The sequence below is a fragment of the Neodiprion virginianus genome, chromosome 3 (genome assembly GCF_021901495.1).
Source record: "Neodiprion virginianus isolate iyNeoVirg1 chromosome 3, iyNeoVirg1.1, whole genome shotgun sequence".
Lineage (NCBI taxonomy): Eukaryota > Metazoa > Arthropoda > Insecta > Hymenoptera > Diprionidae > Neodiprion > Neodiprion virginianus.
In genome coordinates, this window is record NC_060879.1 from 12306479 (window position 1) to 12332712 (window position 26234).

General features: G+C 47.4%; 2 protein-coding genes across 2 annotated transcripts in view; one reads left to right on the forward strand and one right to left on the reverse strand.

Annotated features, from left to right (window-relative positions):
* LOC124301147 (uncharacterized) overlaps nt 1-3700 on the forward strand; it is a 34670-nt gene extending 30970 nt beyond the window's left edge. The window contains exon 2 of the mRNA XM_046755881.1: nt 2233-3700. Coding sequence (XP_046611837.1) covers nt 2319-3389 — 1071 coding nt within the window. The 5' untranslated portion in view covers nt 2233-2318 and the 3' untranslated portion in view covers nt 3390-3700. The remainder of the gene's footprint in view (nt 1-2232) is intronic.
* LOC124301145 (sodium-dependent dopamine transporter) overlaps nt 1-26234 on the reverse strand; it is a 571198-nt gene that overhangs the window by 220508 nt on the left and 324456 nt on the right. The gene's annotated exons all lie outside the window — the stretch shown is intronic.

Consider the following 26234-nt stretch of genomic DNA (forward strand, 5'->3'; position numbering starts at 1 on the left):
TGCTCTGGCAGGATATGAAACAATCGTAGAAACACCGGTCGAGAAAATCGAGAATGAGTATTTTGCACTGATGAGAGATGCGAAGACAAAAGGCGAATTGGACAACGTGTACGGTGTACGCAACCTCTCAAACGGACTAATGATTGGTGATTCGTTCATGTCTTTTGAGAGTGACTACATTCGTATTGGCGATATGCGTTACCCGAAAACGAAAGGTTTGCTGGAACGTTTGTTCAGAAAGAAGCCTGACGGTTCTTCTGTGAGCGCCGGAGATCGGGAAAATTTCAAAAACATAATCCTCGCAACGAACGCACATGAAAAGTATTACTCGTCCGATGTGGCTGTTTGAAACAATAACAGTTACAAATTCAAAAATGTCATTGCCGAATTATTGGATTATTCCCCATCACCTCACCGAAAGGGTGAGAGTCTACTTCCGCAAGCAATGATCATTCGACAAGGTGTTGAAACGGAATACGTTTTCTGGGATGATCCAAACGAGATGGTGGAGCATCTTCGTTCACTCTTGGCATCTCAGGTAGCGGGAAATCCAAGTCACAATAACGAAATAATCTTCATTATCGAAGAGCTACGCGAAACAGGAATCATTTATCAAGCAGCTCCCATCGTTTTTGCATTCATTACTGAGATGAGCGTCGACGTGTTTGGAGGGCATCTGGATAAAAACACGCCGAGCACTCCCGGTCCTCGGGGCGTCGGATTTCGAATAACAGCGGACGGGCATTACGATTTACGGAACAAGAGACAGTGCAATGTCGCAGATCCCGCAGAGCCGCACAATGCTGTAACTTTCAAAATCTTGAGACGAAAATTCAACGTGCTGCAAGAACAAATCGACAACCTTGATCATATGATCAAAGCTTCAGAGCTTACCACGGAAAAAGCTTTGGATAGTTCTTACACAGACTTTAAAACAGGTAAAGACCTGTCGATTTAAAATGCTGAAATCATTTTTAAATTGGACACCCATCTAAGAGCGTTGGAGTATGAACGAGGAAAAGCAAGTACTGGTGACGAAACTGCATAAGCCTGCACGACGGAATTACCCGCGTCCACGTGTAGACGTGCGCGGCATCGACGAGACCTGGCAGGCGGAACTTGTCGATATGATGTCATACGCTGGACAAAAGAAAGGCTACAAGTACATGCTCACAGTCATTGATATGTTTTCAAAGTATGCGTGGGCTGTACCAATAAAGAGCAAGTCTGGAGATGATGTTACGAAAGCAATGGAATCTGTGCTTTCCCAAGGACGGGTACCAAAAAATTTACACGTCGACAGAGGAACGGAATTTTACAACTCGAAATTTGAATCGCTTATGAGACGTTACGGAATCAAACTGTACTCCACGTACAGTAATTTGAAGGCTTCGATCTGCGAACGTTTCAATCGCACGCTGAAAGGTAAAATGTGGACACGGTTCAGCATGCAAGGAAGCTACAAGTGGCTCGATATCTCATTTGATTTGGTTTCGGTTTACAGCAACGCCAAACACCGAACCATAAGAATGAAACCGTCGGATGTCACCGTTAAGAACGAAAGGCTATTATTACGTCAGGCATACGGAGGGCTTCGAGCGATACCTACCACATCGGCAAAATCCGAATCCGGCGACAAAGTTCGAATCAGCAAATTCAAAAATATCTTCGAGAACGGTTGCACTCCCAATTGGACGACTGGAATATTCACGATAATTCGAGTGGAAAATACTCATCCTGTGACGTACAAGCTCAAAGACTACCGAGATCAACCCATCGCTGCAGGTTTCTACGAACAAGAGCTCCTCAAGGTTAAACAGCCGGACGTCTATCTGGTGGAGAAGGTGCTCAACAAGCCTGAAAGAAAACTACATGTTTAATGGTTAGGTTTTGACAATTTACACAACAGAGGGATGAACGAATCGGAATTGTCACATTGAATGAATGAATTTTCGCAAAAACGTATGTGCCTCCTCATTTTATACCCGACAATAATATGATATACATGTAAGCTTGGGTACGTTACCAAGCTACGTAGCGCCGCGCGTTGGCTCATGCGCAAAGAGTCAGTATGAAAGATGACTCCGAGCTACGAGCACTAATGACAATACAAAAGTCATAACAAAGGTTTGCTATCGGCAATTGTATTGATTCAGGTTAGTTTGTAAGTGTGTGCGATTAATGTAAATAACTTATCGTTTTGTTAACTCTTGTAAATATTTGATATTTCAGTTGTTTACTACATCATACAAGTGTTGATTAATAACCTCAAATCCACTCCATCAAAGTTCCTTGTCTGTCGCTTACAAATCAATACAATGGAGAAAAAGGCAAAATTTTACTTCGTCTCGGAGGCTGGCATAGACTCAGCAAAAAGTACAGCAGTGAAAGTAAAAAAAATTCAGCTGCTTGGGCAAGAGGAAAGTTTTTTGTTTCCAGCGGACAAGCAGACGAGAGCTCAGCATGATAAGCTTTTCGAGAATGCTATTGTGAAGAACGTAGTCAAGAGTCTGAAGCAACGCAACAAATTTCGTAATGTAGTATTGACGTTGTCTGAAGAACTGGAAAACATCTACTTGGATGAGGAAGGTAATGTTGTTTTTCATGACGAATATCTTGAAGAGGATACCCCAATGCAAGAGGCAAGCGGAAACAGAGAGGCATCAGCCACGAGTGAGAGGAAAACGAGCTCGCTCGTGAAAGACATGGTAGTGGAAAAGTTTAATGGTGAGAATATGAATGCGAGTAATTGGATGCGTTTATATGTGCAGGAGTGCGACAGAGTGGGTATCGCGCAAAACAAATACGCGGAAGTTTTGAGATTGTTCCTAGAGAAGGGAGCGTTAGATTGGTATAGCGTATCGGTAAAACAGATTTCTTTATTGAACTGGGAAGCGTGGAATAACTCTTTTATCGACACCTTTGCCGCGCAGTCCTGGGTAGACATTGAGTATGCTTACAATTTCAAATTTTACAGCGGATCGTTACTAGAGTATGCGCTAAAGAAAAGGAGCTCATTATTAGAAGCGGATGATAGCCTATCCGTAAGCACTCAAATAAACATGATCGTGATTAGTTTACCAAAGTTTATTCAAAATAAACTAGATAGAAAGTCCATCGGGTGTGTAGACAGTCTCATGTCAAAACTAAAACAAATTGGGAAAATAAGTGATAAGAAAAATGAAAATGTAAACAAGAAAAGCTCAAATGAGAAAAGGCCATGTAGTATTTGCGAAAAACTAGGATATAGAAATAGATTCCATTTGGAAACAGTATGCCATAACAAAGATAGGCAAAGTAAAAATCCTAAAAATGAAAATATCAGGGTCACAAATAATAATGAAGTTCAGGAGATATTAGCTAGGCAAGAGGAATCAAAAAACGATTAGTCCTCCCACTTATAAAAATAAAAATATTTGCAAATGGCAATCCAGCAACAGCTTTATACGACTCTGGATCAAATGTTTCTTTGATCAGTAGTACATTCATAACTAATAAAAAAAATATTAAACAAATAATAAGTGGGAGAGATACCATCAAAGGTTTAGCTGGGATTGCAAAAACGGAGGGCATTGTAGATTTAAGAATAAAAATTTGTAACATCGAGGAGAATTTTCAATTTTTCATTGTTAAAGGAAATGCTATGGATGGTGAATTTTTGATTGGATTAGATGCGATAAAAAAATTCAGGTTATGCCAAGATGAAAATTTGAGGATATCTCAAAAACAGGAAAATACAAAATTGGTCAAGAAAAGTAATTTCAGTAAAATGAGCGCCAAAAAAATCGATGAAATAATACAAAAAAATGAGAAAATATTTGCAAAATCAAAATTTGACATAGGAACAGTAAAGGGTTATGAAGCCACAGTAAAGTTGACAGAAAATAGGTACATTTCAAAGAAACCATATAAATGCTCTTTTCAAGATAAAGCAGAAATTGAAAACCAAGTAGAGGAATTATTAAATGCAGATTTAATAGAGGAGTCAAGCAGTCCTTTTGCAGCTCCTGTAACCTTGGCTTACAAGAAAGAGGAAGGAAAAAAACAAAAAAATCGTTTATGTATGGACTTTAAGGAACTAAACAAGATTATAGTTCCAGAGAGTCAACCATTCCCTAGGATAGAAGATCTTACCGTACGTGCCAGAAATTGTAAGTTTTTTACAAAATTAGACGTTAATTCGGCGTTTTGGTCGATCCCGATACGTGCGAAGGATAGATACAAGCTAGCCTTTGTAACACATAATAGGCACTTACAATGGAAATGCTTACCTTTCGGCTTAAAATCTGCTTCTGCCATTTTCCAAAGAGTTTTAGCAGGTATAATAAAAAAAAATAAATTGGATGCATTTACCGTAAATTACATAGATGACATTTTAGTGTTTTCCAAGACATACGAGGAACATTTACAACATGTAGATATAGTATTGCAAATATTACATGATCAAGGCTTTAAATTGAACAAGAACAAATGTCAATTTGCTCAAGAAAGGATAACCTATCTGGGGCACGAAATTGAAAACAATATGGTTAAACCAATAAATGATAATTTAGTCGCTATCAAAAACTTTCCTATACCTACATCAATAACACATATTAGACAATTTTTAGGAAAAGTAAACTTTTACTTGGAGTTCATCCCAAATCATGTTGTCTTACTAGATCCTTTGCGAAATCTGTTAAGGAAGAATGTAACTTTCCACTGGTCTGAAGAATGTAGGAATAGTTTTAATTTAACAAAACAATTTTTATGTACAGTTCCAGCTTTGGCAATATTCGATCCAGAAGCTCCAATATTTATTTTCACAGATGCAAGTAATAAAGGAGTTGGAGCCATATTGAAGCAACCACAAAAAGACAATTCCTTAAAATCAGTATTTTTCTTTTCTAGAAAATTGACTGATGCTCAAAAAAGAAAAAAAGCAATTTATATAGAAGCCCTGGCTATTAAAGAAGCCATTTTGTATTGGCAATTCCATCTAATAGGAAAAAAGTTCATTATTTTTACGGATCATAAGCCACTAGAAAACTTCAACATAAAAAAATGTAGTGACATGGAACTAGTGAATATTTTAAATTATATTTCAATGCTCGACTTTGACATCATATACAATCCTGGTAAGGAAAATTCTGAAGCTGATTGTTTATCGAGAAATCCAGTTTTGGAACCTCGAGAAGATACAGAGTTGGACTACGCAATTAGAACCTCAAATTTATTAAAATTAATAGATATTAAAGAAAATCAAAAAGCATTAAGAGTAGATGACAAGTGCATCATAAAAGAAAACATAATTTATAAAGTATTAAACAAAAGAGAAAAAATTTGGATCACCGAAGATTTCGGAAAATCTCTTATCAAGGACATGCATGTAGATCAAGGTCACATAGGCACAAAACAACTAATATTAACTTTCGGTCAAAAATTTTATTTTAAAAACATGTACAAACACATAAAAATGACCTGCAGATCTTGCGAAACTTGCATTAAAAATAAATCCAGAATAGGCTGCTTCAAAGCACCCTTATCTCAACTTGGTCCAGCAAAGGAACCCTTCGAAATTATTTCCATAGACACAATAGGAGGTTTTAAAGGCAATAAGAGTACAAAAAAATATTTACACCTGGCAGTGGACCACTTCACTAGATTCACCTACATAGTAACCTCAAAAACTCAAATGGCAAAAGATTTCATAAATCTAATTAAGAAAATAGAGAAAAATGGAAACATAAAATTAATTCTATCAGATCAATACCCTGGTATAAATTCAACTCAGTTCAAACAACATCTAAGTAAACAAAACATAGCACTGGTTTTCACGGCAGTGGACTGTGCATTTTCTAATGGATTAAACGAAAGAACAAACCAAACTCTCGTAAACAGAATAAGATGTAGAATCTATGAGCATAGAGAAAAATCATGGCCTCAGATAGCAGAAGAATGCACACAGGACTACAACAACACAATTCATAGCTCAACCGGATTCACACCGAATTACTTGCTCACAGGCTCTAACAAGTCATTTTTACCAGATGAGTTGAATGATAACAATTTGTCAAATTTAATCAGCAACAGAGAAATAGCGTTCAGAAGATCTAAACAAATACACGACCAAAATAAGGAATATTATGATAAGAATGTAAAGCGAATAGACTATAAGGTAGGAGATTTAGTTTATGTTCAGAGCGTTAATAAACTAAATAAGGATAAATTGGACCCAATCAGAACAGGTCCCTTTAGAATTAAAGAAAAAATTTCAGATGTAATGTTTTTGTTAAATAGTAGAGCCAGAAAAAACGAATCAAACATTTTTCATGCCAGCAAGCTGGTTCCTTATTTTGACGATGCGCTACATCGGTCTTGAGAGGGGGGATGTAAGCTTGGGTATGTTACCAAGCTACGTAGCGCCGCGCGTTGGCTCATGCGCAAAGAGTCAGTATGAAAGATGACTCCGAGCTACGAGCACTAATGACAATACAAAAGTCATAACAAAGGTTTGCTATCGGCAATTGTATTGATTCAGGTTAGTTTGTAAGTGTGTGCGATTAATGTAAATAACTTATCGTTTTGTTAACTCTTGTAAATATTTGATATTTCAGTTGTTTACTACATCATACAAGTGTTGATTAATAACCTCAAATCCACTCCATCAAAGTTCCTTGTCTGTCGCTTACATACATTATAGTACAGTTATAAATCACAAAGCTAAGGTGTAGGCTTGTAGCCCGACGGGAGCGTGTCCGTTGTGTTCTGAAACACGATCCGCTTGTCGTCATTCCAGCTCAGTGCCACTTTCTGCTGTTCTACGGTGTATACCTTATGATTTCGACTAAATATCAAATGCTGATTTGTGGACAAATTTTCACGATTCAACACACATTCCAAATAATCGTTGAACGGTATTTTTCTCGACGCTGATCCTTTGACACCTTTGGCGCGTTTATTGTCTGTCTTATCTCCCAAGACTCGGAATGCGTACAATTTTGCTCCTAATCCTACACATTCCAAAATTATTTTCCCGCTATTCTCGTCTTTCATCAAGCCGAGAAATTCTTTGTTCGCTAGAGGCATTCCATAAACGTTGTCAAGCGGATCATCAGACGTATCGAATTTATGCAAGTCCTCCTTCATATGTTCGCATATGTCGGGGACGGTGAAGTGGTATATCAAGCTGTTGGTATCGGTATACATTAATTTTGCTCGGTTGCCAAATTTCCTTTTAATATAATCATAATGAAAATCGTAGATATATGTGCTAGCCAGATCCATGATGGAGAAACCTGCATACAATGGTTTATTTAACTTGACTTTCGTCTTGCTCATTTCAACGATAATCATCTCTCTGTCGAAAACGGTGCAGCTGTGAAAATAGGTTCGGCTATAGTAGCTCTAGCACCGTGTCTTTCATCCCATTTCGTAATCAGCCTGACATCTCTATACTTCCTCACATTTTCCACCACCTTCAATACTTTTTTCGATGAACATAACCATGTCTATGTCGGTGAGAAGCTCAAGCTCGATGCCTGTACACTTCAACATCGCATCAAACGACAGACCGGGCATGGTGTAATAATGTAACGGGTCCAGGTTGTACGTTGTCCAAGAGCTCTGTCGAAAATTTTGAAAAACATTGGCTAGTAAAAACACGTCCGTCTGTAAATACACGTCCGAATACTCTCCCAAAGTTTGAACGTTGAAAGTTTGCCAAACTTCACATGCATGTGCATAGTCGTCGTCCAATATATCCCGATCATTTAATTTTGAGTAAAATTGTTGTTTGGATAGTAGACGTCTGTCCTCGAGCTCCTCTCAACTATCCATGTATTCGTAGGGGAACACTCCTTTTCTGGTCACTAACTGATATTTATCTGAGCTACGATAAAATTTTCGTATTATTGATTTTTGATCATCACCGAGATGCGTTGCTAATTCCTTAAGACTTCTGGGCATGAAACGGTACAAATCTATGAATCTAAACTTCATATCTGTCTCCTTGACATATTATGTGAAAGAAATGTACGTTTTTTTGTTCACGTGTGGAAGCTCAATTGTTCTCTCGAACGATGTAGCCAGTGCTTTGATCAGAGAATGCGAATCGTAACCCGATAGATTGTGGAATATCACTGGGATTGTGTGCGAATTTTGGTAATTCAGATTACAGCTGCGGTGAGCAGCACCACGGTACTTTTTCGTGAAATGGCAGTGATCACGATGTTCTACGTCTGTGAATGTAAACGGTTTTCCACAAATACGACACACTGTTGTTCAATGAAATTCGTTGATTGGATTGAAATTGAGCGGTTCCATCGGTACAACAGTTTTGAAATAAGGTTCTAAAGAATGTGCCAATTCCTCCTACACGTTCACAAACCATTGAATGCAAGTCACTCCACGATTAATTTTGAATTTTGAAATTGAATCGTTGAACGCACAATGTAGATAGTAAGCTATACTATACGGAAGATGCTTCTGATAGTTGTTCTTGTATTCATCTTTTTGAGCGTAGGTTTCAGTCAACATTCTAGATCTGCGTAGATGCAGACCGGAACGGTTTCTTTGGCGTGAAATTTTTTAATTTCAGTATCGTTTCCCCCCCTGTAGATAGAATAACTTTGGTTTTGTTTAAATTCATGCAATCTACATTGTGCTTTGTTAAACATCTTTTAGAATGAAAGTAAGTCAAACATCTATCGCACAACCAAGTACGACCATTAGGTTTGGAAATTTGAGAACTGGTTAATCGAGACAGATTTCAAATACAAGTAAAATGAAACATCCTATTTTTTTGATAATTTTCCACATCAACATCATCGTCATCGTCAGTGATTTCAGTTCCTATCGCTAAAAGATGAATTACAGGTTTGTCAGACTTGTTTTGGCTCAAATAAATGGGTACCATTTCACTGCGCTTCAGTTTTTCCGTACTATCTATACCATAAACGTTGATTGAAAGTTTGTTGAGTTTCTCAAATTTTGGAACCTGGTCTAAAGACGTTGGAAAATGCAAACCTTCGTATTGTAGCACTGAGCTGAAATACGGATATGAAGTAATTTCGCTGGGATTGTTGTTGTCGGCTGGGAACAGAGCTGCGGTGACCGACCAAAGAAAGCAATACGAGTCGCTGTTACGGATGTTGACGACAGCCTTCTTATCTGGAATATCTTTGGGTAGTGGTGTGTATGTGAAGACACCGCCTGGTAGTGGCACGTACTTGTTAATGTTGACGGTAAGATTTATAATTTCAAGTAACGACCAGCCTGAATCCTTTTCCTGGAAATCTTCCACCTTTTTCAAGAAACGCTCCGTCGCGTTTTCGATGAACCATTCGTTGATATCCGTTGTCTGGAGGATGATTTCATTTCTCGTATTGAAAAATTTGATCTCTTCCACCGTGCGATCATCTTTTCTAACTTCAAATTTACAAGCCAGGATAACGTTGGCTTTCAAGCTCCTGTCTTTCGTCACAGAGTTTTTTAGTCTTGTACCTTTGCGTCTTCTAGAAATCTCTCCACATCTTGATGTTTCAAATTGACGATGGATCCAGTCCGAATTCGATTCTCGAAAGCTGTTTCCAAATCTTCCCAGTTAATATGATCGCTTCTTCTTACTTTCCGCGTAACTCCACCCGTTTTCTGAAGACTTTTGAATTTTTCCGCGAGCGCTTTCAAGAGTCCGAGCGTTGTGATGAGAAGCCGAATATTTTAGCTTCCGAATTTCATGCATTTCTGAATCTCTGCTGTTGATGATGATTTGTCCAAGATTTGGTACGCCGATTCCATAATATCGATCAATCTCAAACACTTCGCGGATATCATCTTGAGCTTTCTCCTCACGTATACTTGACAAGTTGAGACTTAATGATCGTTTGTAGTGATGAGCGTTCTTTTCATAGGGCAGCTGTACGTATATTTGTGTATGCGCGCTCACCTTTTAGCATTCTTAGAGCGATAGTAACCCAACACCGCAGATACATAGCTCTGAATGTATTGCAGCTATCGGTCGACCTTGCACTCTGGCCTTGAATGAATCCGTTCAAAATTCGTCGCAGAGTTCACATGACAGTTACAAGCCAAAAAGAATGTCACGTTGATGATAACGTATCGACATCAACGTTGGTAAAAAACAATTCTCAGAACCATTTATTTTGGAATGTCGCGTGGTTGATGACGTGGGAAAGGAATGTGAGATTGTTGATGTTACACATCAGCAGCCTACCGTGGGAAAGGAATTTTAAGTGGTTAATGTTACACATCAGCAGTCCTATCGTGGAAAAAGAATACGGGAGGGGTAACCGACATCCAGGTCGGTAAAAAAGTTCACGCCCCCCTTGCTGCGCCCTCTACCGTTTGCAGGCGAGCACTACATGGAGACTCTGATTTTCGGTCGGTAAAACAGCACAATTTTGACCTTCGACTAATAAGAATTGTCGGTAAGGCAGTGCGATTTTTGACCTTGACCGATACAACTGTCGGTAAGGTTGCAAGTTTTTGACCTCAAGTCGGTACGGCAGAGCACGTTTTATCTGACGAGAGTGGGGGTAACCTTCAAGGGTTTGCGTCTGGGATGCGCGGAGTGGCTCGGTCGGTAAATAAGGTGTTTGTACTCAGAACTCTCATAGCTTCACTATTTACATACCAATGATTTTTTTTCACCGTTCAGTAATTCAGGTCAAGAATTTTGCCATCATAAATGAGATGTCTCACGATCAAATTGTTACTCGTAGACTCGGACCCCTATGCTAAAACCGCGCCTGATGGACTCACCACGGCCCGGCTCCACGCCGGCTCAGGCGGCGCGAGCAGTACAAGCGCGGGCAATTAGCATGTGTTTTGATGTATGTAAAAATAAGATGAGTCTACTACTTATTGACCCTGTCGCAATTATTGATCTTCTATGTGTTCTATGATTCAGAACGTTCTATAACGTTCTTGAATTCGAAATGTTCTGAATGGTCTAAAGTCTGAATTGGTCCTGCAATTCATTTAGTTCTGTTCTCTTGTGATGTCTGAAGTGATTCTCTTTTGATGTCAGTTTCAAAAAGGATCTTGAATGGTGGGAGATCTGGAAGAGACTCCCGATTGGTTTTTGGCTATGTCAGTGCAAGACGATTGATCTTGAAAAGGCCAACCGGTTATGTGCTGACAAGATAGTTAGTTGCAAGAATGCAAATTTGAGTTCTAAGAACGATACTTTGTGAACTGCTCGTCTTGTCTTTTCTCACGTTCCTTACGTTTGGTCAGTAAGGGTTCGTGAGCCTGAGTTCTGTGAATTTCGATTGTAGACACATATGGCCTATGTGTGAGTTGGAATTGAAGATATAAAGTAAAGAAATAAAAATGATATGTATATTGCATGGCATTACATGAACGTAAGCACGCTTGCAAAATGACAGATGGTATGTTGTATGCAGATTGTCGGTGCGAGACCATTGCACACCAAGATGGTAACTGAATCTACATCGAAATGGATCTTAAAGGCTATGGTATGAGCATGTGTGCTCTCTTATGGTAATTGCACGTCGGTAGGTTACGGTACAGAGAGGGTACAGCCAAAATGATCGGCTGGGACGTAACACTTCGTTGATTGTATCTGTTTAATCCTTAGTTTTAAAATTACCAAAAAAATAAATTTACATTGTTCAACCCTCTAGCAATTGGTTCGATACGTCAAGTAATTCGCAACTTGTGTTGTCAGTTTATAATTCTGGCAAATAAAAAGGTCAATAATTTGGTGTCAACGTGTCAATAACTGGTACACTTACCTTAGCACAACTTTAACACAGTGCTTATGCCCGCGCAGCTGCTCCGCGCAGTGCAATCGCGCCACCCAACCTATGTGGATGGTCCGTGGCTGCCATTAAGAACGTTGCCTACCGAGCTCGCGTGGGAACTTTGGCCTCCCGCGCGACTCCAGCCAGTCGGCCAAGGGTAAAAGTGGGCGGGACTTAAGTCTACGCCTCTCGCGTGCTATGGCCCATCACTCTGTTGGGACCAGGCCTCTTGTAGTTGAATGTTCTTAGGTTAGGTTAGGTTCCCCCCACAGGGTCGCCACCTTGTCGTGGTGTGGGGGGCTTGAGGCTCTTCGCGATGAACTGCTGGAGCGATGCCGGCGGGGCCTTCGGGCCCCAGCAGGTCCTACCTTGCCGGTAAGGTTCACAGGGAGTGGAGGGTGACTAACGGCGACCTAAGGGAGGGACCCTGACAAAAAACCCAAGATGGAGAGTCATAGGAGATTAACGGTTACGGCGCAAGGGATCGGAGCCCTAGTGCCGGCGGGGAACGTTGGTGACAGAGCAGGCCACACCCCGTCGTCATCATACGACTGCAATCATATACACACTTACACGCACAACAGGAGGACGAGCGGAACGCCCGTGCTAGGAAGCCCGGACATTTACTACACACTAGAAAATGAGACCATCCTGAGTCCGGATCTCAGAACACCCCTGAGACAACAGGAGGATGAAGAGGAAGCTTCCATGGAACACCTAGGAAATGCGATCAAGAGGGCCAATGCGGTAATCGAACAATTGCTTGACATTGGAGCGAAGATAGGCAAAGCCTATGGGCGAAGCCTCAACTTGAAGAGGGAGGCGCGGACTGAGGCTGACAATCAGCTCACACGAATCAAATCGGAGCTCATGGATGCAATCAATTGCCAGGAGTCCGAAGAAGAAATAGATAGAGTGCAGACCCTCATTATGAGCTGGCCTAGTAAAATCGGGGCCGTGATGTTCAGGGTCTCCGAATCCAGGCGTTTCAGCGGTACCATAATAAGTGAGATGGAAAAACTGAGGGATCAAGGCCAGTGGGTAATTAACAGATGGAGCGAGAATGCCCCACTAGATCTGACGGGGGAGGAAATACAGGAAATGAGAATATCCTGGACAGCTCCAAAGGACAGGCGGCCTAAACGTAAAAAGGACACAGAAAGCGACGGCAGCCGGGAAGAGGCACAGGAGAGCTCGGGCGGTCGCAGACACAAAAAGACTCGTGATGCAGCGGAGAACGGGAGGGGCTCACAGCCCCAGCCCCCACCACCACCACCACCCGAACCCAAACCACGGGAAGAAGAGGGTCACCGCATTGTTGGTACACCCAGACAGCCGACAATAACGGCCATAAGGGAAACCGCCACCCACACGGAAACGTCCGCTCCGACGGAGTCCGAAGCAGAGGAGGAGGGATCTCGGAGAGCAAATGAAGGGAAGGAAAGAAAGACAGTGCGCATACAGGCTGAGGATAGGATCTACCTTGATCTTATCCGAAACCTGAAGCGGACTATTCGGACCGACGACATTAAGGTCAATGGCGTGAGACAGGCAAGGAGGAACGAGGACGCGTTGGTAACGGTCGTTGGCCAGTCGGATGCGGCACAACTTGTGCTCAGGCTTCACAACGAAGGGATCGCCGCCGAAATTATGGGCGAACGTATGAGAAGAGCCATAATCCAGAACATTGAGGCGAACACAACGGAGGCAGAGATCACTCAGGCGGTGGATATAGCAACAGAAGGTCAAACAGAAGTAGTCTTCCTTAAGAGGACACCACGGGGCACCCTCACGGCGTGTATCAGAGCCCCGGTGAAAACAATTGACGCCCTGATCAGGCTGCGGCATGTGAGAATCGGCTGGACAAGAGCCACCACGAGAGAATATAAAGAGGATAAGAGGTGCTTCAGGTGCGGGACGGTCGGGCACACGGCAGGGTCGTGTAAGGTGGCAGACAAGGTGTGCTTCAGGTGCAAACAACCAGGGCACCTAGAGAAAGAGTGCGAACGGCAACCCGCTGAGAGCAAGGGGTCAAAGGCTGCCACTCCCCCGACAGCGACCACAACAGGAGAGAGGACAGTGAAGCATATAAGCGCGGAAGAAAGAATCCGGCGGGGAACGCGCACATTCAGATCGTGCGGGGTCCAAACGGCGATACAGGAGGAAAGGGCCACGCCTGCTAATAGGGCCAAGACCATCGACCACCCTAGGCAAGGAGCCTTCAGCTACGCAGAGGCGGCCAAGGCCAAGGTACAGACGAGGACCCCGCCGTCGCATACCACACCCGTGGCCACCGCTACTGCGACGGCCAGCGGAGGAAGAAAGAGAACCAAAACACAAGCGGTAGGGCAAATCCCCGAGCAAGAAGGAAGTAAGAAGGGACAGCGAAGGGGATTCGCGGTAATGGTCAGGGTCGAGGGGGAGGGGTACGAAAGAACCCTGGAGAGAATCAAAAGGGACGTTCCACCACCGGAAGGCGGGGGCCTGCGGAGCATCAGAAGGAGTAGGGACGGGTCCCTCCTGATGGTATGCGAGGAGATGCCAACGGCCAAGAAAATGGCGGACTTGGTGGCCACAAAGCTAGGAGAGGGGGCCGACGTCAAGATACTGGGCGACAGGGTGATAATCAAGATTCGCGGGCTGGACGCACTAGTGCAGGCGGAAGACATCCGAACCGCACTCATCAATGAGATACCCATGGAAAAGGACGACAGCGACCAGATAGAAGTTATAAGGATTATCACCTACCCGTGGAATGAGAAAGCCGCCATCGTGAAAATCAGTCGGCGCACCTTACAGGCCTTGAATGGGAGAGCCAACATGAGAATAGGCTGGACCATGGCCAGAATCATTGTAGGCCCGCAAGGGGTACGATGCCGTAACTGCAATAGATACGGGCACAAGGAGGAGGTGTGCCGTGGCCCTGGAGGGCAGGGACAGCGCGGAAACCTGGCAAAAGGGACAGAGCGCAATAGGATCCCACAGGGAATTTCCCCGCGGGGGACGTGCCAAGAGGTCGCGGAGTTTGACAGTCTGGTAGAGCAGGGGACCACCCCAGTGTCGAATAGTACCAGGAACGAGGTGTCCCCAACCGGCACCGGGCTGCAACAACAACAACCCGGAACAGAAAATGGCGGTGAGTCTTAACTGCCTACAAATCAATCTCAACAACTCGAGGGCTGCGGCCGATCTACTGGCACAGACTACCACAGACCAGCGGACAGACCTAGTCATAATTAGCGAACCTGCTAAAACAGGCAGAGGCTTGGGCAGGTGGTATAGTAGTAATGACGGGAAAGCCAGCGTCGTTATTATAAATAAAAACCTGTCCGCAAAAAAGCTGGTGGCGGGCAGGGCATATGTGGTGGTCGAAGTAGACAGAATAGTAATTGTAAGCTGTTACCTCGCACCAAATGAAAAATGGAGGGATTACGGAAGACAGGTGGCCGAAATAGAAGACACACTGCGAGCCATACTTCACGAGGGTCCGACCAATAGAAAGAGACGTGGGGTCATCCTGGCTGGAGACCTGAACTCCAAATCAAGGGTATGGACTGACAGGACCGACCGGCGAGGCAGGAGGATTGAAGAGCTAATAGATGCGCTGGACATGGTGTGTCTGAACTTGAACGGAGAGCATACCTTCGAGCGAAGGGGATGGTCCGTGGTGTTAGACGTCACTATAGCAACTCCGGACGTGGCAAGCCGAATATCAGGTTGGACGGTCCTAGAGGTAGAAACCCTTAGTGATCACAGGGCAATATGCTTCCGACTTCAAGGCAGGGAGGAAGCGACAGGGCAAAGGCCAGCAATACAGGAGGATGGCACCCGTAAATGGATCCTCAAGAAACTCAATGAGGCCAAGCTGAAGCGGTGTGCGAAAGAAGTGAAAACGCCACGCAAGGGAGACCCCGAGGACATGGCGGAGGAGCTTACAAGGTCCATACAAGGATTATGTGACAGGGTCATGCCAAGGCGGCGTCACGGCGGCGGAAGGAAGACCGTCTATTGGTGGAACGAGGAGATCGCGGCAGGCAGACAAAGATGTATGAAAACAAGAAGGTCCCTGCAAAGGGAACGAAAGAGAAGGGCACGTATGGGGGAACAGGTCCCCGAAGATCAGGAGGACAAGCTCAGGTAGGAGAGACGGGCACTTCGCAAGCTCATAAGAGCAAGCAAAGGCAGAGCTTGGGATGACCTCATACGAACCATCGACGACGACGTATGGGGGAAGCCATACAGAATCGTTACGGGGAAACTGAGTAATGCCAACGCGGGACCTTCGAGTATGGAGGAAGCGATGGAGGTATACGCCACGCTGTTCCCAGCGGGTCCGACTCTGGCGCCGAGCGGCGAGGACGAAGGACGACACGAAGACCAGCGAGAATCAGACACAGCCGACGGTGGACCTCTAGGGTATGCCGAAATAGACAGGGCAGTAAGGAGAACCAGGACGGGTAAGGCGCCGGGACCCGATGGCATCTACCCCGAAGTGGTAAAAAGGATTTACAGGGTGAACCCGACCCCACTGGGTGAAACGATAAAGAGGTGTCTCGAGCGAAGATACTTTCCGAGGATCTGGAAAGAAGCAGAGCTGAACCTTATACCGAAGGGTACGAGCAAAACCGACGGCGAAGGAGAAGAAAAGAAAAAGCAGGGATACAGGCCGATCAGCCTCCTGAGTGTCCTGGGCAAAACGCTGGAAAGAGTGGTGGATGCTAAAATAAAAGACCACCTGAAAAATAGAGGCTTCCTCAGCAAGAATCAATACGGCTTCCGCGAAGGCCTCTCGACGATTGACGCAGTGGACCGTGTGACGACGGCCATCAAACAAAAAACTAAGAGGAAAGGCTGGGTAGCTGGGGTATGCATAGACATTAAAAATGCGTTTGGGTCCATCCCCTGGCCGGAGATAATGGAGGCAGCGGCAACGGCTGAGCTCCCGAATGATCTAACAGGGATCCTCAGATCTTACTTACAAGATAGACACATCCAGATTAGGGCTGGGGGGAAGAGCGTCAAGGCGCAATTGACAAGAGGCATCCCCCAAGGCTCGATACTGGGGCCAACCCTCTGGAACCTGGCTTACAATAAAGTGCTATCACAAACATATAGCGCGGAAATGGAGATCACCTGTTACGCGGACGATACCTTGATCCTGGTAGAGGGACGGACAGGAGAGGAGACCGCAGAGAGGGCTTCCCGCGCAGCAGCTGAGGTCATTGAACAGATCGAAACGCTAGGACTTCAGATCGCGGTTGAAAAAACAGAGGTGGTCTTCTTTACAAAGAAAAGAGCTCCACCACCAGAAACAGTGCAAATCAGAGGAAAGGAGATCCATGCTGCCAAAAGCATGAAATACCTAGGCATCATCCTAGACCGAAAACTGAACTACTCGGAGCACCTGGACATGGCGTCGGCCAAGGCCATAAGAGTGATGAATAGCATCGGGAGGCTTATGCCCAATATCGGGGGACCGAAACAGGCGAGACGAAAGCTACTCGCTCGCGTCGGCGAGTCCATTATAATGTACGGGGCTCAAATCTGGGGCGACGAGGCCAGAAAGGAGACGCGAGCCAGGAAACTCAGGGTAGTTCAAAGGGCATGCGCACTGAGGGTTGCGTCGGCGTACCGAACGGCACCCAATGAGGCTCTTACCGTCATCGCAGGTATACAACCTCTGGAGATAACGGCGCAGAAATGGAGGCGGCAGTGGACCAAAGGAGGAGTAAGACGGGAGATGGAAACCTACCAAACCCCGAAGCAGAGAAAAGAGGCGATGAAAAGAGAGGCGGAGGAGGCGACGTCCTGGGCGAGACAGGAGTGGTGCACCAGGTGGAGGGACCACCGCAACACTAGTAACTGGGCCAGGAGACTTATCAAAGACCCGAATAAATGGTTGGACAGGACGCATGGGGAAATAAACTACCATCTGACGCAGATGCTCACCGGACATGGGACGTTCAACGAATACCTGCACAGATTCCGGAAACGGACAGCGGCAGGATGCGGCTACTGTACTGCGACCTCAGACAGCGTCGAGCACACAATATTTAGGTGCCAAAAATGGAACGCAGTGAGAGGTCAATCCTGGAAGAGGAGGACTGGAGAACCACTAAGCCCGGACAACATCGTCGAGGAGCTGCTCTCCAGCGAGAAAAGGTGGAAGGAGATCGCGGCAATAGTCTACGAAATCATTTCAACGAAAGATAAGGACGATAGAAACAATGGCTTCTGACAAAAGAAGACCATCTTGTAAGTCTTGAATGATTCCTACTCGCTTATATCAGGCATCGTAGTTATTGACGCGTGTTATCATCGTTACTTACTTCCATTCCTATTTATCTATCTATTTACTCTATTTATCTATCCTATTTATTCTATCTATCTATTCTGACTATACACACGTAATTCATGTATTATTTTAAACTATATACTAATTTACATATCTTACTTTTTACACACTGACTACCTTTTTACTTTATTTATCTATTTATTTCTCTACATTTACACCTTGTCTATTGACAAGTTTTAAACATAGTAACGTCCTTCCATGTTTATTTTAAACTATATACTAATTTACCTATTTTACTTTTTACACACTGACTATCCTTCTACTCTATTTATCTATTTATTTATCTACATTTACACCTTGTCTATTGACAAGTTTTAAACATCGTAACGTCCTTCCATGTCTATTTTAAACTATATACTAATTTACCTATCTTACTTTTTACACACTGACTACCCTTTTACTTTATTTATCTATTTATTTATCTACACTTATTTTAAACTATATACTAATTTACCCATTTTACTTTTTACACACTGACTATCCTTCTACTCTATTCATCTATTTATTTATCTACATTTACACCTTGTCTATTGACAAGTTTTTAAACATCGTAACGTCCTTCCATGTCTATTTTAAACTATATATTAATTTACCTTTTCTACTTTTTACACACTAACTATCTATTTACTCTATTTATTCATTCTATTCTTTCTATCCAATCTACTTCTTCCATTTACTCTATTTATTTATCCTTGTACATGGAAGTAATGACGGTTTCCTACCTCAAAACTGCAGAGAGTTAAGATAAGAGGGTGCTCAAATAATGGGAACTTCACCCACACAGAAGTTGAATAAGAACCAAGAGTGCCTAACATCCCTTGGAAGGGGGCTACCCCGCGTCCCCACGGGGAGGGGCTCGCGACCAGGGGCGACTGCCATAGCCGGTCCGAAGCCCGGTTGAAAAAAGTAGACGGGCCTAACTGAGCCTAACTTTGTCCCCAGCTGGCTACCCCCGGTGGGCGAGATGAGGGCACCCGGGCTGGCCTCCCCAGGGGGGCACGCTACGGTGCCACACCACGCCGACTGGATCGGGAGTAAGATGTAATGCCGAAAGGCGGTTCCTTGCCCCCGAGCTGAGGAACTCCAACTCGGCGGTAGATCTTCGGCAAAAAAAAAAAAAAGGTTAGGTTAGGTTAGGTTCTCCCGCGTGGCTGTCGACCTTGACGTGGTGCGTGGAGCTTGAGACCTTCCGCGATGAGCCGTGGGAGCGATGCCGGCGGGGGCCCTTGGCTCCCTGCAGGTTCAACCAAGCCGGTAAGGTCCCTGGGGAGCGAAAGGTGACCAACAGGCAGCCTAGGGGAGGGACCCCGAGAAACAACCCATCATGGAGGGAGATAGGAATATAATGTTTACGGGACAGGGGCTCGGATCCCCAGAACCGGCACGTGGAAGTTTTGTAGCGGGCTTTCACGGGTCGTCATCATGCAACCGCGATGCGACATACACAGACGACAATCGTCCGGGTGCGACGGCAAGTAGTAGTACCCCGAACGATCAAGGGAGCGGATCAAGGATAGGTGACGCAGCCGAGGACATGAGCTATGAAGTGACCTATAACGGCACCCTGGCGGAAGATAGACAGGAGACAGACGCGGAGTCGGTCCGGGATGTGACGTGGGCGGGAAAGCGTCGGGTTGCAAGAAAGCTTGCTGGTCTTTGCAAGGAGTTGAAGGACACGTACGGCAAGAGTGGAAATCTCAGGAGACAGGCGAGGCAGGACGCAGACACCAAGATGGACCTTCTCATAGAAGGACTTACTGCAGCGGCATCCCAGGAGGAGCCGGAAGAGTATGGGCCCATGCTGGACTGGGGCAGTGAGGTGGGTGGAATACTGTTTACTCTCGAGGCAGAAAGGCGCTTCAGCCGGGAACTGGTAGCGGTGATGGAAAAGTTGAGAGAAGAGGGTATGGATCTGGTCAATAGGTGGTGCAGCAACGAGCCCCTCAACCTCACGGAAGAGGAGCTGAGAGAGACGAGAAAGAGGTGGAGGAAGGCGCACCCCTCGAAAAGGACAAGGCGCGAGAGAGACAGCACGGACAGCGAACCGCAGGGCGGACCCGCTGAGGATTCCCCAGCTGAACCGCCGCCGGTCATAACTCCGCCATCACAGAGGCCGCGCCTGGAACACAGTAGCCCTGAGGAAACAAGAGAGAGAGAATCGACGGTGGTAGCCCACTGTGCGGTGAGTGGCGGGACCAGTCGACCAACGAGAACAGCAGCGAGAGCCGCCGCGAGCGCCGGTGGGCGAAACGCGGTACGCGTGGAAGCGGAGGGCAAAACTTACGCGGAGACGGTGAAAAACCTCAGGAGGAGAGTCGATACCCATGACATTGACATCAGGCTGGTCCGCAAAATGCGCAGCGGCGAAAGCGTGATCATAGAAGTGGATGGCGGGACACACGCGGCTGAATCCCTCGCACAGCGAATCAGGGAGGCGGGGCACACAGCAAGTGCGCTGGGACAAAAATGCGGAAGGGTGTACCTAGCCAGAGTGGAGCTGACGACCACCGAACAGGAGCTATGGGCCAGTGTTCTCGAGGCCACTGGGGGCGGAGAGTGCACTAATTGCAGAACGGTTTTCACTAGGACGAACGACAACGGAACAAAAGCTGCATGTCTGGAACTCCCGAAGGCCCGGGCAGATAGACTGCTGCGACGAGGGACCATCAGGGTTGGATGGACTGAGACCAGGGTGAGAGGCTTTATCGCCTCGGAGAATTGCTTTCGGTGCGGAGCTCGGGGGCACAGGGCGCTAGACTGTCGCAAGCCTGGCAACGTGTGCTACAGGTGTGGCGAAGCCGGCCACGTACGCAGAGATTGCACGGCGGAAGCTGCGGAAAACGCGGGGACAACGTCAGAGGGCCAGACGCCCAGCAGGGCCGCCGAAGTGCGGGAGCGCGATACACTGGAGCGAAAGATGAGCCGACCGACCCTGCACGAGAATCAAGGCAGGAGCTATAGGAGCGTGGGCACTCAAACGGACCCCGCCACACCAGCGGAGCGGGAGAGAGGCATCGTCACACAAGGACCGAGCGGTTGGGCGGTACCCCCCCCTCTGGAGGGCAGGACCTACAGTAACGTGGTCAGGAGCGCGACTCCGAAGAACCAGCGGACACCAGGGAATAGGGCGAACGCTGACGGAAGTGAAAATGGGGCAGGACAGGGAGGACCACAACCCGCCAAAGTGCCGAAGGGGACCAAGGGGGCCGCAGTGACGGTGGAAATTGCAGGCAGTAGCTATGAGCAGACACTGGACCTCATAAAGAAGAAGATTTTACCGCCAGACGGAAAGCATGTGAAGGGAATACGAAAGACCAGACAGGGGCGGCTCCTCATACAGTGTGATACGAACGAGGACGCCGTCAAGTGGAAGGAGGCCCTCGAGGCCGCCATGGGGGAGAGGGCAGTAGTTCGGAGGCTGATGAGCAACAAATATATTAAAGTCAGGGGGCTCGATGCCCTGGTGGACGAGGCAGAGCTGGCTGCGGCAATTGCAAGTGAGACTGCGACACCCGAGGAGACGGCAGAGCAGACAGCGGTGATCAGGATGTTCTCGTACCCCTGGAAAGAACGGGCGGCTGTCGTCAGAGTACCTTCGGACGTGGCGGACAATCTGGTGGAGAGAAGACGCTTTAGGATAGGCTGGACGCGGGCAAGGGTAACCCTGGAAACAAGGACCCCCACCAGGGCGAGAAAGCGTGTGGAAGGTGATAGGCACGGTAACCTACGGACAGAGGCCGACGGAGGGGGCCGGAGAACATCTGCACAGGATGGCGATGAAGGTTCTGCAGGCGAACACCAATAACAGCCCGACGGCGCTGGATCTACTGCTACGTGCAGCGGAAGAGATAGGGGCAGCACTCCTATTAGTATCGGAGCCTCCCACGAAAGGAAGGGGGGGTGGAGCGTGGCTCTGGAGCACAGACAGAAAGGCCGCAATCGTAGTGCGGAGCAAGGAGGCCCAGGTGAGACAACTTAGTAAAGCAGAGGGGCGAGTAACGATACGGATAGGCAGGGGGCTGACCGTAACGTCAACCTATTTCTCACCGAACAAAAGCAGGAACGCCTTTGAGACGTTCTGGCGTGGAATAGAGGAGGAGCAGGCCCGGCTGAGGGACAGCGGGGTGTCAGACCGGATTATTGCAGGCGATCTTAACGCGTGGTCGAGGACCTGGGGCAGTGCCCGGGATGACCCGCGGGGAAAGCGCATTGCCGGGTCAATGGAGCAGATGGAGATGCTGTGCTGCAACCGCGGCGCAACCCCGACGTTCCAAAAAGCGGGCAGAAGCTCGATAGTTGACGTTACTCTCGTTTCAGCTTCAGGGTACTGGAATATTAAGGAGTGGATAGTCATGAAGGAGGAGGAAACCCTGAGCGACCACAACCGCATCGCATTCACAATCTGCGGACAAGACCGAACCTGCAGCGACGAAGATGGGCGAAGGGGGTGGAACGTCAGGAAGCTGGATGTCGAGCTCTTTAAGGCAGAGATGGCAAGAGTGACCTTAAAGGATCCGGGAATAACCGGGCCTGACAAGCTTGTCGATGAGTTAACGGCTGCCATCGCCGGCGCATGCGACAAAGCGGCGCCGAGGAGGAAGAAACACCAGAGACGGCCGCAGTACTGGTGGAACGAAGGAGTAGCGGAGTTGCGAAGGCGGTGCGCTAAGGCCAGAAGGGAGGTGATGAGAGCCAGGGGACGAGCGCAAGTCGACCCAGTACGCGTGGAACGAGCAGAGCGCAAGCACAAGGAGAGGCGCAGAGCCCTGAAAGGGGCGATAAGAAAAAGTAAAGCCAGAGCCTGGAAAGAGCTTATAGAGGAGGTGGACCATGACCCCTGGGGGAAGCCCCATAAAATAGTAATGGGGAAACTGCAGCGCAGTGCGCCCGCACCAACCCACCCAGAGGAGGCGGAGGAGGTGATCGACTGCCTCTTCCCAAGCGGGGAGCCGACTGCGGCACTGACCGACGATGAGAAGCGGCAAATACTGGACGCAACGGATCATCTCGAACTCCGAATATCGGAGCAGGAGGTGCGACTGGCCCTGAGGGAAGCGAAAACTGGCGAGGCCCCTGGCCCCGATGGGTTTCCCACGGAGCTGCTGCGGCTCACGCATGCAGCCAAACCTGAACTACTAGTGTCAGTGTATGACAGATGCGCACAAGAGCTGCATTTTCCAAGCCGGTGGAAACGAGCCAGAGTGGTGCTTATACCAAAGGGTGAAACAGGGGCTTTCAGACCAATATGCCTGCTGGACACGCTAGGGAAGGTATACGAAAGAATTATCTGCAACAGACTGCTTGTTCACCTGCACAAGGTGGAGGGAATCAGCCGCACCCAGTATGGATTTATGGCCAACAGATCAACGGTGGATGCTCTACAAGATCTGAGGGAGACAGTAGGCGGGCAACTCGCCAGGGGACGCGCGGCAGTTGCCGTGGCAATAGACATTAAAAATGCCTTCAACACGGCCAAGTGGGAACGCATCACGGCGGCGCTCGAAACGAAAAAAAGCCCGCCGTACCTCGTAGCCATAGTCAGAGCATACCTCAGCGAAAGGTATATAACGTACGAAACACCAGCGCTGAAGGTTGAGCGCGGGGTTAGCTTGGGCGTCCCGCAGGGGTCCGTGATGGGGCCGTTGCTGTGGAACGTGATGTTTGATGGAGTCATGAGGGCCGCAGAAGCGCCAGAGGTTCGAACTATTTGTTATGCGGACGACACGTTAATAGTGGCAGGAGGAAGAGACCCGGAAGTAGCGGCAAGGAGCGCCAACTGTGCCACGTGCACCATTATCCAATGGATAAGGGACCAAGGGCTGGAGGTTGCCGCCCACAAGACTGAGGCGATCCTGTTTGCAAAAAGAAGGAAAGGAGCTGATCAGGTCACAAGAGTTAAAGTCGATGGTCAGGTAATCCCCTACGCAAAATCCATCAAGTACCTGGGAGTCACCGTAGACGACAAAATGAGCTTCAACGAGCATTTGGAAATGATGGCTAACAGGGCCCTAAGCACAGCTACCAAACTGTCAGGGCTGATGCCGAACTTGGGAGGGCCTAAACCTCCCCGGAGGAGACTGTATGCTAGAGTCGCTGAGTCAGTAGTATTGTATGGGGCACCGGTGTGGGCAGAGCACCCTATGGCGAGGAAAAAAAGTAAAGCGCTTACCATGGTTGGAAGAGCAGGGGCCCTGAGGGTGACTAGTGCGTACCGCACTGCGTCTACTAACGCGGTGGAGGTGATAGCTGGCCTTCCACCCATTGACCTGGTGGCTAGAGCCAGAAAGGAGGAATACGTTGAACAGCGTAAGCTGCGAACCGCTGCAGGAAACGGGCAGGATGTCCGGAAAATAAGTGCCAGGCTTCACAAAGAGTCGCGGCAACGAACGATGGAGAGGTGGCAAGCGCGGTGGGACAACGCGACCACAGGGACATGGACGAGAAGGCTAATTCCAACGCTGAAAACGTGGGTGGACAGAAAACACGGGGAAACTGGGTACCACCTGACTCAGGTGTTGACGGGGCACGGGGCGTTTGGAGCGTACCTGCACAGGTTTAAGCGCAGACCTCAGCCTGATTGCGAATACTGCGACACAGCGCCGAGCGACGACGCAGAACACACCTTACTGCACTGTCCAAAATGGGCAGAGTATAGAAAAGACGCCGACGGTAGAAACATCTTACCGCAACGCATGGACGAGCTGTTGCCAGACATGCTGCGGGATCGTAAGACCTGGGAGATCCGTGAGGAGGCCGTTCGGAACATAATAGCAGCGAGAGAGGCAGAGGACAGGGTGAAGGGGTACTAGTACAGTCCAGGAGAGTAGGCCAAGAGCGGATCGCCAAGAGGAATGGAGGAGAGAAGGGGAAAAAAAAAAAAAAAAAAAAAAAAAAAAGGGGGAAATGGTAGGGGTGACGACAGAGGAGGACGTGACTGGTACAGACATAGAGGGATGGGAAGACAGACAGGACGTGAAATCGCGGGATAGAGACGGAGATAGACTAGGGTATACCTAACCATCTAACAGTCCCTGGAAGGGTGCTGCCCCGCGTTCCCACGGGGAGGGGCTCCCGACCAGGGGCGACTGCCGAGGACGGTCCCAAGCCCGGTCATGCCGTGTGTCCTCGTGAACGGTACGCACACGGTGAAAGTAGAGGGGCCTAACGTAACTTAACCTTTGTCCCCACCGGCTGTCCAACGCCGGGTGCGAGATGCAATGCCTAACGGCGGATTCCTTGCACCCGGGTCGAGGAACTCCAACTCGGCGACAGTTTCGGTCAAAAAAAAAAAAAAAAGGTTAGGTTAGGTTAGGTTAGGTTAGGTTAGGTTAGGTTAGGTTAGGTTCCCCTACGTCGGTTGTCACCTTGTCGTGGTGTGGGGGCTTGGCGGTCGCAATGAATCTAGAGGACCTAATGACCAGGGCCCCAAAGTCCCTGGGCAAAGGCGAGACTAGATGAGCGACTACCACCAAGCACAACCGGCCCAGCCTCTCGAGGTTGGGTGAGGGAATGGCGAGGAATGAATGGGAAGCGAATGAATGGGATGTGGTCGAGACCTCTGAGGATATTCCTCCGAGACTAGCCAAGGCCGGACTAGTAATCCGCCGACCAGGGCTGCAAAAAATGTCTGTACCTTTCCTGTGGGCTTCTAGGAATCCGCAGGTTTGAAGTGGGAAAACCGCTATTTGCAGCTGGCTGGAGCCAATCGGAGGGTTGAATCTTGGGTTTCGGGCGCATGTATGGAGGATTACCTGGTCAGTATTTCCTCATACCCGAAGCTGGTAGGGTATTTCCGGCAAGGTCTTACCCGAATGGGGGCCTACCCTGTCTCGGATTGACTGACAGGGGAATCCCCCGGACGGAAGACCCTAAAGAGGTAAGGGGGGAGGGGGGGATCGCATGGATAGGGCTGACCACCCGATAAGCTGAAAGCAGCTTCCGTGCGAGTATGGGGTTAGGGTTCTTTCCGGCGGGGATAGATGCTGCACCGCGGTGCAGCTGCCATGATGGCCGAACCGTCGTAAGACATAAACTACTTTAATATGGATCAACTTAACAAAACAAAAACAAGAAACAGCAACGATGAGATGGAGTTCGAGGTGTTTGAGGTT